Raw genomic sequence first — 12,171 nt, 5'->3', positions numbered from 1 at the left:
TAATTAGACGATATTATGTTCAATTTACACCCATTCACACACAATACAAAAACAGTTGTACTGCCTAAATTGCCACGTTACCACGCAATGATTACTTCCATTATTGCCTGCTCGCGTGTATGCCTACTTAATATAATCTTACAAATTGGGAAAACCCCTTACGGTAAGTATACCCAATGGAAAGTTCATAAAAAAACGGGAATCTGGTGTCGCAATTGTTTCACTGTAGTTTTAAATATTTCACTTCAAAACTTTCATAAAGGAGAAACAAAAGTCCTCCCCAGGCACTTGGGTTGTAAAACATAGAAACAGTTTTTTTAAATGATGCTGTCAAAAATTTTCAAAGTGGTCATATAATTCAATCCAAACCTTTTATCTGTTATAATTTGACCAAGCTAGATACAAAATAGCAAACCTTTATCTCCTCAGCAATTTTAAAAATGCAACTTTGTAATGTTTAATTACTCAAAACAGCAAAAGTTTAAGTGTTGGTTTTGTAATATGTGTACAAAGTATGCATTACATAGAAGGCATGGATTATTGTGCTGGTACAAATCTTGCAGCTCAATAACAGAAAAATTACTATTTTTTTGCATTGCACTTTTACAATTATTTTATTGAACTGATACACCGCCATGTATATATCTTTAAATGATATTATCTTACTGTATGTGAGGTGTACTTCAAATTTTCAACCCCAACATATATATTATTGCTTTAATACTTTGGAAACGTGATTAAATATTGAGAAATTCCACCGGAGTGGAATGTGGGCCGAACCTGGAGGTACTGCAATACCAGGACAACCCGTTTCTCAACTGATTTTTGTTTTGTTTCTTTCTCAACTGATTTTTGTTTTGTTTCTCAACTGATGTGTTTGGTACAGAGAGAAGACATTGGCCAGTAACGTGTTGTTGCTGCACGGTTGTAGATTCCATGTCCGTAATTGTACGAGTTGACAAACATAATTAAACGGTTGTAATACACAACATTTGCAGGGAAGCCAGTCCACCAATCTCCATTGTATCCAGGTTCTCCATGGCTTTGTGTTACTTCCATGGTCTGTAATATAGTGGGGCGGGGTAAGTCGGGACACGGGGCAAGTTGGAACCCTTTTTTACATCGCCTTTTACGGCTACCCATTTGATGATAGTGGAAAACAATAGTTACGGTAACATTCAACAGCATTCTCACTACAAAGCGCGTAGTAGAGGCGATTACTATAAGATTTCCAAAAAAATAGAACGAATACAACTTTTGTTTAATAATTGAAAAAAGCCTAATAATAAGATGCTTATTACTTGAATGTCCGCTGAATCATATTAAAAACACCGAAATTTCGTAGTTGTCGAGTTTGCATTAGTTTTAGATAAAATTAGTTTTAGTTTTGTGAGAAAAACTGAGATACGGACAAAAGAAAATAGACAGGGATCAATATGGCTTAAATTAGGGACACAGCAAGCACAAAAGTACGTTTTAAAATTATAGCAGGGTGTGGGAAGATGGGACATCTTTTGTTTCAATTCTCTTCGTTCCATTTGGTAGGAAACAAGGAACATTCAAAGAATTATAAAACCGTATCCTCACGACTCCCATAGACCGTTGTTAATTGTTTAAAACACGATCAGGATGTATGTTTCTTCTCACTATTTGTGTTCTTTTGAGTTCCTTGTCAATGTCAATATTTTACGCACGGCTTGTTTTCTACACTTGATTAACGTTTTCGCGTGTTCCTACCGCTCGCTTGATTACTGCGTGTCACGTATACCGTGCACTGTACGTTTTTCCTCCTTCTCGTTTTGAGTGTGTCCGGCAGTTCTCGGTGTGTTGACAAAAGGTTATTTTACTGTGAGTTAATTGTTGTATTCAGTCGATAAATGATATTTGTATCGAGCTCCTATTGTGCAAAAGGTGTTGTGTAACGGCTACTGTATGTTTTTCGCCGCCGTGGCGCAGTGGTTTAGGTGTCTGCATCGTCACCAAGGTGTCCCTGGTTCTATGCTCGACGGCGATACTAATACTGATCGACGTATGTGTCCTTGGGTAAGACATTTAACCGACATTGCTCCAACCCACCTGTTGGGGTAATGGGCCAAATCTGGCCTAACTCCCAGGTCCTTGACAAGGACCTCACCCACAAAAAATAATAACCGTCAAACGAAGAATATTTTTGTTTATTATAACAGAAATATACCTCGTTTAAAAACTCAACGTTGAGTTGTAACTGGAGCCCAACCAAAACCGAGCATAAGAAATTGTCCCGAACTTGAAATTGTTTCTGATATAATGATAAACTACATCATACATCTCCTTGTCTTCAATATCCACCAATGTTCCGCCGTTTTCTGCGCAATATTCTGATGCTTCTTTGTTGGAAGACGTGACTCTTTGTGCCAAATCGGGAATCCAGATTATCTTATTCCGAAAGAAAACCGATTTTTCTGTAAATCCCATAAACTTAATGCTAATTGAAAAAGCCTAAACCAATTTTAAGTATATACCAAGTATATGACTTTATGGCCGGAAAAATATAACATATATTACAATCTGGTATATATTTTTTGCAATAGCCTGAGTAAATGACTTACCGGTGATGTACAGTTTCCAGTCCACAATAATCATTGTATCCCACCCTGTGTGTTGATCAGTGCGTTCCAACTCTGCCACAAAATCGCCGATTTTAACTTCCAGCACAGTCAAGTTAAATTTGTGAGGAAGTGAATGGTCGGTGGCTATCGCTGTTGCTCTGATGTGATTAGGAACAGAAGATAAACACATCATGAACCGAACGTTTACTCTTCTGCTTGCTTTCGTTGAATAAGACGAAAATGAATAACTCCCAGTATTTGTTATTAGTTGGCCTGTAATGAAAAGAATCACGAAGAATATTAAACATATGAATTTAAGCCACAGTTATTGTTTATACTTTGTTACCTGATATTTTGTCCACAACACAGCAACAAATTAAGAGAAAAGTTATGCAATTCATGGTAACTAAACACGGCTTATATTTCTTTATAAATCTGGAAAAAAATTATTGTACATCATGGTACCTATAAAGCTGTTTTGACTTTTCATTTTAATTCCCCCCAAAAATATATATTTGCTACATGCTACCCCATACCGTTACAAAATTATACATGTACCACACACCCTGCTTCCACATTATAGCCAATGCAGCCAATCAACCGATTCTCTTTCTAATCAAAGCGTTTGTCGTATTGTGCACATAACTTACCGCGTAATGCGAACTCCTTCCACAACATGCGTCTATGATGACACAGAGAATGTGTTTTGCGTTCTATGAACCCATACAACGTTTGTTGAGGTTCCTTTAGGTTAGCGATGGGACACATAACTTTGTGATCTCGTGTGCTTTGGATTTTTGTCACATTGTTAACCACCATGAAAACGTAACCACACATACATTGCTTTTATGCTGCACTACTCCTTCATGTAATAATTTACAGTAATAGACAACGACTTCGGCCTTGAGACTATGATTTCCTACGCACATAGGCTTTACATGATGAATTAATAAATGAATATATTATATATGTCCGCTATATCTACTCATGTTGGATTATAAATGTAGTATATAATGGTTCTGTAGATTCGTAGGTATTATCATATTAGGAAAACTATGCTGATTGCTGCTAGTATTAATCGCCAACGTAAAGTACCCTGTTAAACCACACTGTACGCTGAAAACCAGTCAAAATGCTAATTTACTTCACATTAATTCTTAGATTTAATATTATATATAACAAGATTTATATTAGAAATTATATTTTAAATGTTAAAACAATCGCTATAGGTGTTTCTAGCTTTGTATCGCTTACAAGAACCGCAAATGAACACATGCCGACCATGCATTTGTATAGGCGATTCACGCTCTGTGGGCTCCGAAAGTCGAACCGTATGAAATCGCAAATGGCGCGCATGCAAATGGCGCCAGCGTAAAAAATGGACCCGATCATGAAGTTCGATGTGTTGGTGTCGAGGGCTATAGAACCAGGTCGGGTTCGAAACCGATACTCATGTCATGAAAAATACCTAATCAAGATTAAAAAGAATTTTTGAAAGTAAATTATTACCGTGTCGGGAGTATGTGACACGGTCGTTGCAGCGTTTGTATGTTGATATACGCTTGTATGTTGCATCAGTTTTGCCTTTGAAATACTAACCGTGATAATAATAAAATCATCATTTAAGTCTGGTGAGACCAGCCATGGCCTACTCAATGTATTGAGTAGGCCATGGACCAGCCACAGTTCAAAGTAGTCAAATATACTTAGCGGCATTTGGTAAGTAAACAAAGAATTATAAAGAATTAAATACCGTATCTTCACGACTCTAAAAGAGCGTTGTTAATTGTTAAAAACACCATCATAGGAAATATGGGTGCTAATGGTGTCCTATCTTATCCCACAGTAAAATATAGAGTGGAGAAGACAAAAAACAAGCACATAATGAAGCGATCGAATTGCTAGGGCTGTGTTAGCTCAAGCGTTCGAGGTTGGTTGCCCCCACAGGGCGATAAGACTTTTTTTTTTATGAAGGGCCACTACAGCAATGGTATTGCAGCTACGAGTCTTGAACCTAAGTTTCCTTTGTATTTACAGTGCTAAAGCCTAAACACCACTAACCACGTTTATTCCCAGAAATGTTTCTATAACAGGAGTTTTTTATGGGTCTCGATTCTCGAATAATTTGTTTTGAATTTGAAAATTAAAGGTTAGTTTTGCCAAATATATTAAAAACACTATTATAGGTTTTAATTTTTTGGTCGGACTATTTCTTGCCGGGATTTTTCCTCCGGCTTTTTGGCACACGCTCTTTCTCACCCCAAAGTTTCCCATGTTTCCCCAATTGTTTAAATACGTATACAGGGGAAATGGCCGTGGGAAATAGCGCTGGGAAATACCCTAGAACCCATTTAGGTAATATGGTAATTCAGTGAATTTTGTTTAGCGAAAATAGCTTGTTCAGAAAGTAGCAAGAGGAATAGTATATAGTACTAAAATAAACTTTTTCAATCTTCGTTACCGTGACCGAAGAGACCAAATAAAAGCCATGTCAATGGGAAAAAGCTGATCAACTGCATTTGTCAATGGGAAAAAGCTGATCAACTGCATTTAAGCACTTGACTGTTAAAAAAATTCTATAGCCGAAGAGGGTTACAGATATGTAAGGATTCAGAATCAATCAATGGTTATTACTGTTTGTCTTTTATACATCTTTATAGAAAGACCCCGTTGAAAACTGCTGTGAATAAATATTGTCGCATCTTAGGGAATTTTTATTAACTGGGCAACGGACCAACAGTACTTTTTGTTTGGTCCAGTTGCTTTCACTTGCGTGCGAGGAGTGTATGCGGTTATGTCCGAAAATTGCAGTGATGCTACAGCCGATACTTTATTAGCAAAAGTAGTCGACCCAACAAATGAAATTAAAAACAAAACGGAGGAATGTAGCAATGGCAAGACAGAAAAATCACGTTACATCAAAACAGCCGTGTTAGGAGCTGGCTATCTTACTATGGTAAGCGACTGTTAACTGATTTCTTATATTTTTCTACTGCTTTGTGAGTGTAGAGCAAGCCATTTTTTAATTAGACGTATGTTTTAAAACATCCGTAATATTAAATTTCACAAATATTTAAATAAATTCATCAGAAATGAACACAATACTGGATAGGTATCTATTCCTATGAGTGAATTATTGTAACTTAACTATACTCGTGTGGCCTGGCATTGGTACTGAACAGGGGTGTTTTATTTCCATACACTTCACAACACGTTACCACAACCACATGTGTATATTTTTTTAAATGTATAGTAAATAACTTAGACAACCTAAAACATAAAGGGCACTAGGTTGGAGCAACCGATGTAAAGTCCTGGCCAAGGACACATTTTCCCACAATGGTAGCAGCGCCTAACTTGAATCTATATTCTCTGGACTAAAGCCATTTACACCAGTTGCTGTTCCATAGTGCTGTTGAATAATGTATTTCTTAACGACAATAAAACATGTTATGTTCCATACAGGGTTTCAATCTCACTATTCTTGGATTAGCCATTCCTTCATTGGCGCAAAACATCAATGTTACAATCGATCAAGTTGCTCCAGTTATTATATCACGTGGCGGCGGGTATTTACTTGGATCAATTGCAGCTGGACTACTAGATGGGTAGCTGCATAAACTTTGTTTTTACAATTAAATGAATTCAATGCTTATATAAAATAATGATGCATTTCGATTGTTATTAAAATATTTGTTCTGACAATTTACTTTAAAACTTTTAAGTTAAGTTCTAAAAAATCATAAATGTGCCTGCGACTAATCACTGTTTAACTAAATTTGTGGAATGTCTAGCGAGGTGGAACAGGAGTTAACATCCCTGACTCCAACCCACAGGTTATGAGTTCAAAACTCGTTGCTGCTACTAGTGTTGGTGCATATGTCTTTGGGCAAGACAGTTAACGGAAATTGCTCTAATCCAGTGGTCACTAATGGGTTGGCTAAATTGTCAGCCATATAGAATGTATGATCACAGACAAACTTACATACATGGTAACTTGTAAGCGAGCATGTGGTGTATGAAGCAGAACCCCATTTTATTATAACGACTGTTATTTTCCGGGCCACGCGAGGATAAAGTTACTTTTAATTTAATTTGATTAAAAATGTAATAGAGCAAATCATATTATCGATAGGGTTCATATTTAAGTTTTATTTCAGAATGATTGATATTCACCTCACCCTTATTGCATCACTGATGTGCATGTCTTGTTTTTTGGTATTTATTCCTATGGCAACAAATACTGTTTGGTTGTTTATTGTAACTGCTCTGAATTCAATAGGACTTGGTGCATTTGAAACAAGTAAGCAAACTCTATCAAATGTGTAGCAGTTTTTTAAATTAAAATTTTAGATATCCATGTTGTCATGTAACTTTAATTCACTATGGGCCATAAAGTGAAATTAATTTACACAACTATTGCATGAAAGCAAGAATACTAATTAAGAATAAGGTATTACATATATAAATCATACAAAACTAATTATATACATGAAGTTATTTCGGGTAGAACTAGCAGTAGAACATAGTTTAATTTATTGGTAATAATGTGCAAGTATTTCTTAGCTTTTACATTAAATGCAGATGTATTTAGTGTTATAGTAATAAAATTCAATTATTTAGTATATTCAATATAAAATGGTGGCTAAATATATTTGAACGTGATTCGAAATTCTTAGTTAACATTTTGTTCCGTGTTGTGTTGTTTTTAACAAAATACATGGTATAGGGCTATTCTATAGGCTATATATATAATATATATATATATTTTACTTCTTTACAGTTGGAAATGTTTATTGTTTACATCTGTGGGGGCCAAAGGTAGCTCCTTTCTTGCAGTTTATTCATTTTTGTTATTGCTTCGGATGTGCAGTTACACCTGCGCTAGCAAAACCATTCTTGAATGAAATTGAACGTTCTAATGTTACCACCGCTGCTGTTGGTAAGGGCATTTGTATTAGCATTTTATATTCACTGTGTTTTTTATTTTCCTGAATAAATCCATACTAAAATATGGCTTTTAAGATTGTTTATTTAAACAAATATATAAAAAAAAATGCAAGTATGTTTCTTTTATTTATATAATGTATTAAAACACTTTTACAGAGACTTTGAATTATGAAGTGCATTATATTGAAGAAACTTCTATACCGTACTTAAGCATAATATACATTATCATGGCAATTGTTGGCACACTAGTTTCACTGCTGTTTGTTTGTTTGAAATTATTTACCAAGCTTAAAAATGGAAACGCTCAAAGAGAACAAAAAAGAAAAAGAGAGCAAAAGTTTTTTAGGTGATAATATATTAATATGTTTTTTTTTCTATTTTTATGTTATTGGTCATGTCAAAAGCGCCAAACCTGGAAAGGCTGGGGGGGTGCATGGCAACCATAAAATTTGGAGATTGTGCAGTTATCTCAACATTATGCATGACAGCATGACTACCTCTGCATTCATAGATGTTTGACACCCAATGTGCGAATGTTTGCATTTGTTTGTGAATAATTCTTCATATTTTATGACGCCAACGTCTTAGTTTTCTATCTTTTACTTTAACACTGCCTTGTTTTTTGTAGAATACGTTTGGCCAGAAGTTATGTGAGAAAGGATCAAAAAACTGTTTGTTTACCTTTTTTTGCTTGTAACAACATTGTTTGTATTTTCCAGATATTCAATCTTGTGCTTCCTATTTTTGCTTTACTTTGTTTATATTGGTGCTGAAGTTGGCTTTATAACTTATTTATACACGTTTGCAATAAGTGATGTGCCCGGTATGCGTTACTCAAAGGATAGTGCAACTGACATGAGTACTGTGAACTACGTTTCTGTTGCTGTCGGCCAATTTTGTTCCATTATTTTAGCAAAGAAGTTCTCAGCCAAAGGTAAACAGATATAAATAGCAATTCTTAACTTGTTCTCTTAAAAGTTCTGAGTTCTGTATTGTTGACGCCTGGTATTTAATATTTATTATGTGGATATTAATTACTTTTACCTGTACAAATGCATGATACTTGACAGTTGTTGTAGCATGTTTGTTTATGCACCTTAAGCCTGCTTACAAGTTGTTATCTTTTTATGTTTGGTTAGAGAAATGTTTGTTTAGTGTCTTATACACCCTATTCACAAATGTAGCATTAAATTTGTAAATGTTGTTCATGGTAAGTTTATATATATATATATATATGAATTGCTTAAATTCTGATAAAATTCGCACAAATTTTTCCTACAGTGCTTTTGGTGCTGGATGTTGTTGTCCTATTATTATCCACTATCCTGATGTTATGCTTACCATTGTATGCAACATCTGCACCCGTTTTATTCTGGCTTGGGGTTGGAATTAGTGGTTTTTCTGCAGCTAGTATATACGGCATGGCATTTGTTTGGGCGGAGAAATATATTGTAGTAAATGGAAGGTAAATTGGTTTGGTTACTTGGTGTTTAATATTTTGCTGAAATAAGATTCCTGTATTTGCAACTTTTTATGTTTTATAATTTATCTTTCAATACAGAGCTGCCAGTATCTTTATAGTTGGCGGAGCATTGGGTGAAATGGTTTTACCAATTCCAGTTGGTCAACTTATTGAAAGTTTCCCAATGTCGTTTCTTTACTTTTCGCTTGGTTATATTATGTTGCTAACAGTGTTAATGTTCGTAATGTTTCGATTTGCATCACGCTACAGTAACAGGGCTGCTTAATAATTTTTTACCCTTTTGTGTCTTGAGAAATTTTTAATCTTCTGCCTTATATTTAATGTACTTGCAATTTTATTTACACGAATCGCCTATTCAATATACCGAATAATTTCTGAAATATTGTCTACCAGACATATCTTAGTTTTAAAACTAACTCTTCTCCTCAAATATTACGATACTAACAATTGATGTCCTGTGTAGGTCATATTTATTAGGGAAATGACACTCTGGGAAATAATGGGCCAACTCTGGGTTAAACTCCTAAGGCCACAGTATGCCTTGACATATTGACTTTACTTATATAAAATCTAATAAAAGTATTTTTTACTCTTTTGAAAGTGACTTGCATACAAAATCAAAATAACAGAACATAATTTTTAAATTGCAGTATGAACTGTTTTAGAATTATTAAAGCTGTGTATCACAAAATACAATTCTACCTCAAGATTTATTTTCCATTAATCAAAAGCAGCATTTACATTCATTAAAATTACAACCAAAATAAAACAATTTCTGTTTAAATTTTACACAAGCAATACAAGTATATTGTTTAAATCCGGACATATAAAATATATTTGATAAATGATTAAACATGCGCTGTACAAGTGCTTGCAAATTTAATTTTAATTATTAAAGGCATGTTTCTTAAATACTATGAACTGAGTAAAGTACATTCTACATATGGTATATATAACATGGTTGTATTGAAAGCAGGCATTGTATCATACTGTGTTTCCACAAAGTATATCATTCCATGTTAATATTGAATATAAATTGTAAAGTTAAAATGATACAGTCCACTGCCTCACTGAGCAATCTTGGGCAACAGTTACAACAGTATGATTATCCAACCATGCCACATCATTTATTACACTCTTTGGATGAGCCCCTGTTAAAATAAATGTTATTAAACTGATGTGTTTGCATAAAACACACCTTTTATTATAGTTTTTAGACAATTAAAAAAGTTTAAACAATTTTTAAAGAACAAAACAAAAAAATTGTTTGATGGAAAAAAACAAACATTTTTTTGAGTAACCAAAAAAATTTGAGGTAATAAACATGACTTTTTGATAAAACATTTCAAGACCTAAATTGCTCTACTTACTTTGAACTGTTCGCTTCTCACCAGTAGCATAATCCCACACCATAATTGAACAATCAACAGATACGGAACACAAGCGCTGACTATCTGGTGACCACGCAATTGCCGCCACTTTGTTGGAGTGGCCAGAAAACTGCTTGGCTGGTTCCTAACACAAAAAGAAAACTTAGTATTTAACAAAAAAAAACGAGAAAAACTGGCAACAGTGGTTTTGTGGTTAGACACTCACACTATATTACCTGTTTTATTGTAGTATCAACGTATGACTTTGGGCAAGCCAAAACAATAGAAAAAACTCGTAAAAAAGATACAAAAACAAAGTTAAATACATGTTTAAACAAGGTGTATTGAACAATACACACATGCTTATAACAACTGTTGTCCTCTCGCTGTACGAGGATAAAAAGTACAATTCATTACTCGTTTACAAAAATTGTCTTATAACTCACATTAAATCCCGTTGTCACTTCATAAATCGGTAGTTGGTTTACATCAGCAATTGCAACAAGTGTTTCATCAGGTGAAACAGCTATGGCAGAAACTTCATTCATTATCTTGTAAACTTCAGGGCTTTCAGTGATGGAATTGCCCTCAATATTGTAAAGTTGAAATGTGTTTACCGCCTTGCTAGTAATGGTTTCCTTTAAAAATAAGGTAATTTTAACTGTTAAAGGTGTAATACAGTTGGTTAAAACAGTGCGTCTGCACTTCTCATGTACTTAAGAAAGCCTCAGTGCATATTGTGATCTAGTCATTTCATTTTTTATTTTACGCTTACAAATAATTATACTTAATATTTGGGTTTGGAACAGAAAGACTAGGCAATACTTTTGTAAGGAATCTTGACCAATAATTTTATTACTTTCTTTTTTATTTTTACCAATATGAAAATTTGGAAAAATAATCAAGTTACTTACTTTGCCTTTTGCAATGATAGTAGAACCAAATGTGTTTATCTTAGAAGGGTGTTGTACCTTCCATGGGAGTGAAGACACTTTATTTCCATCTTTAATTAACACCAACTGCAATGTAACAAATAGGTTAAAAATAAACAAATTTTACTAATTTGTTTGTCTGTAGGTTAAAGTGGTCAAAACACGAAGCTACATTCTACACCTCATGCCTGCTTTAGAATTATCGCTCATGTTACTTTGAATGATCAACACACATCGAACCCATTATACTTTAATTATGATGTCAATATAACCAAAACCACAAATGCCTTTTTAAAAAGAATAATGGTAAAAATATTTCTGCAACCAGAAAACATTTAAAGAAAGCGAAACCTACTAATTCAATAAAGGCCCATAGGCTACTAATTACCAGGAATTTAATTACAAACATTTCAAAGTTCTTACTTCTTTCTGACAACTAACAACAAGCTTGCCATCTTTTGTTTTACGGATGGCTGTCGGTTCCGATTCAAGAGGAATGGTATCATTATTATATTCAGCTGTGTCGCAATCTGCAAACCTCACATTGTTGTCCAAGCCAACAGTGATCAGCTTGTTACTATCTGCATCATAGAGCATTGAGACTACCTGTTAATTAGAATACAAGTATTACTAAAATATTAAAGTACAAATTTTAATGTTTAAAATATCGTATAGGTAACACTTTCAAGTTCAGAACGAAGGAATATATTTAGCATTTTCACTAAACAATGCTTTGTTTAAGCATAACATAAATTATTCTTTAAAGACAATAACGAAGACAAATAAATTAAAATAAGAACAGAAAAATAGCAACAAACATTGAAATTGAGTAAATATAATTTGCTACA

General features: G+C 34.1%; 3 protein-coding genes across 3 annotated transcripts in view; 1 reads left to right on the top strand and 2 right to left on the bottom strand.

The window, feature by feature from the left end:
- Positions 1–2,199: 2,199 nt before the first annotated feature.
- Positions 2,200–3,031, bottom strand: LOC108949493. The gene is made up of 3 exons (XM_018811852.2): positions 2,935–3,031; positions 2,589–2,861; positions 2,200–2,441 (listed from the first exon to the last, which is right to left on the bottom strand). Exons 1-3 carry the CDS (start codon positions 2,987–2,989, stop codon positions 2,200–2,202), a joined length of 570 nt encoding a protein of 189 aa, XP_018667397.1. The 5' UTR covers positions 2,990–3,031.
- A 2,217-nt stretch (positions 3,032–5,248) lies between these two features.
- LOC100183659 (sodium-dependent glucose transporter 1A) lies at positions 5,249–9,616 on the top strand. The gene is made up of 8 exons (XM_002129239.5): positions 5,249–5,544; positions 6,054–6,196; positions 6,749–6,891; positions 7,372–7,530; positions 7,695–7,884; positions 8,258–8,472; positions 8,820–9,003; positions 9,100–9,616. Exons 1-8 carry the CDS (start codon positions 5,383–5,385, stop codon positions 9,284–9,286), a joined length of 1,383 nt encoding a protein of 460 aa, XP_002129275.1. The 5' UTR covers positions 5,249–5,382; the 3' UTR covers positions 9,287–9,616.
- Positions 9,617–9,712: 96 nt separating this feature from the next.
- LOC100185976 (WD repeat-containing protein 1) overlaps positions 9,713–12,171 on the bottom strand; it is a 5,489-nt gene continuing 3,030 nt past the window's right edge. Inside the window, exons 9-14 of the mRNA XM_018811851.1 lie at positions 12,142–12,166; positions 11,747–11,929; positions 11,306–11,410; positions 10,838–11,029; positions 10,392–10,536; positions 9,713–10,172 (exon numbers count right to left, since the gene is read on the bottom strand). Of these exons, the coding sequence (XP_018667396.1) occupies positions 10,066–10,172; positions 10,392–10,536; positions 10,838–11,029; positions 11,306–11,410; positions 11,747–11,929; positions 12,142–12,166 (757 nt within the window). The 3' untranslated portion in view covers positions 9,713–10,065. The remainder of the gene's footprint in view (positions 10,173–10,391; positions 10,537–10,837; positions 11,030–11,305; positions 11,411–11,746; positions 11,930–12,141; positions 12,167–12,171) is intronic.

Source organism: Ciona intestinalis, chromosome 5, assembly GCF_000224145.3.
Source record: "Ciona intestinalis chromosome 5, KH, whole genome shotgun sequence".
In the NCBI taxonomy this organism is placed as follows: domain Eukaryota; kingdom Metazoa; phylum Chordata; class Ascidiacea; order Phlebobranchia; family Cionidae; genus Ciona; species Ciona intestinalis.
This window is presented reverse-complemented; position numbering and strand designations above follow the sequence as displayed.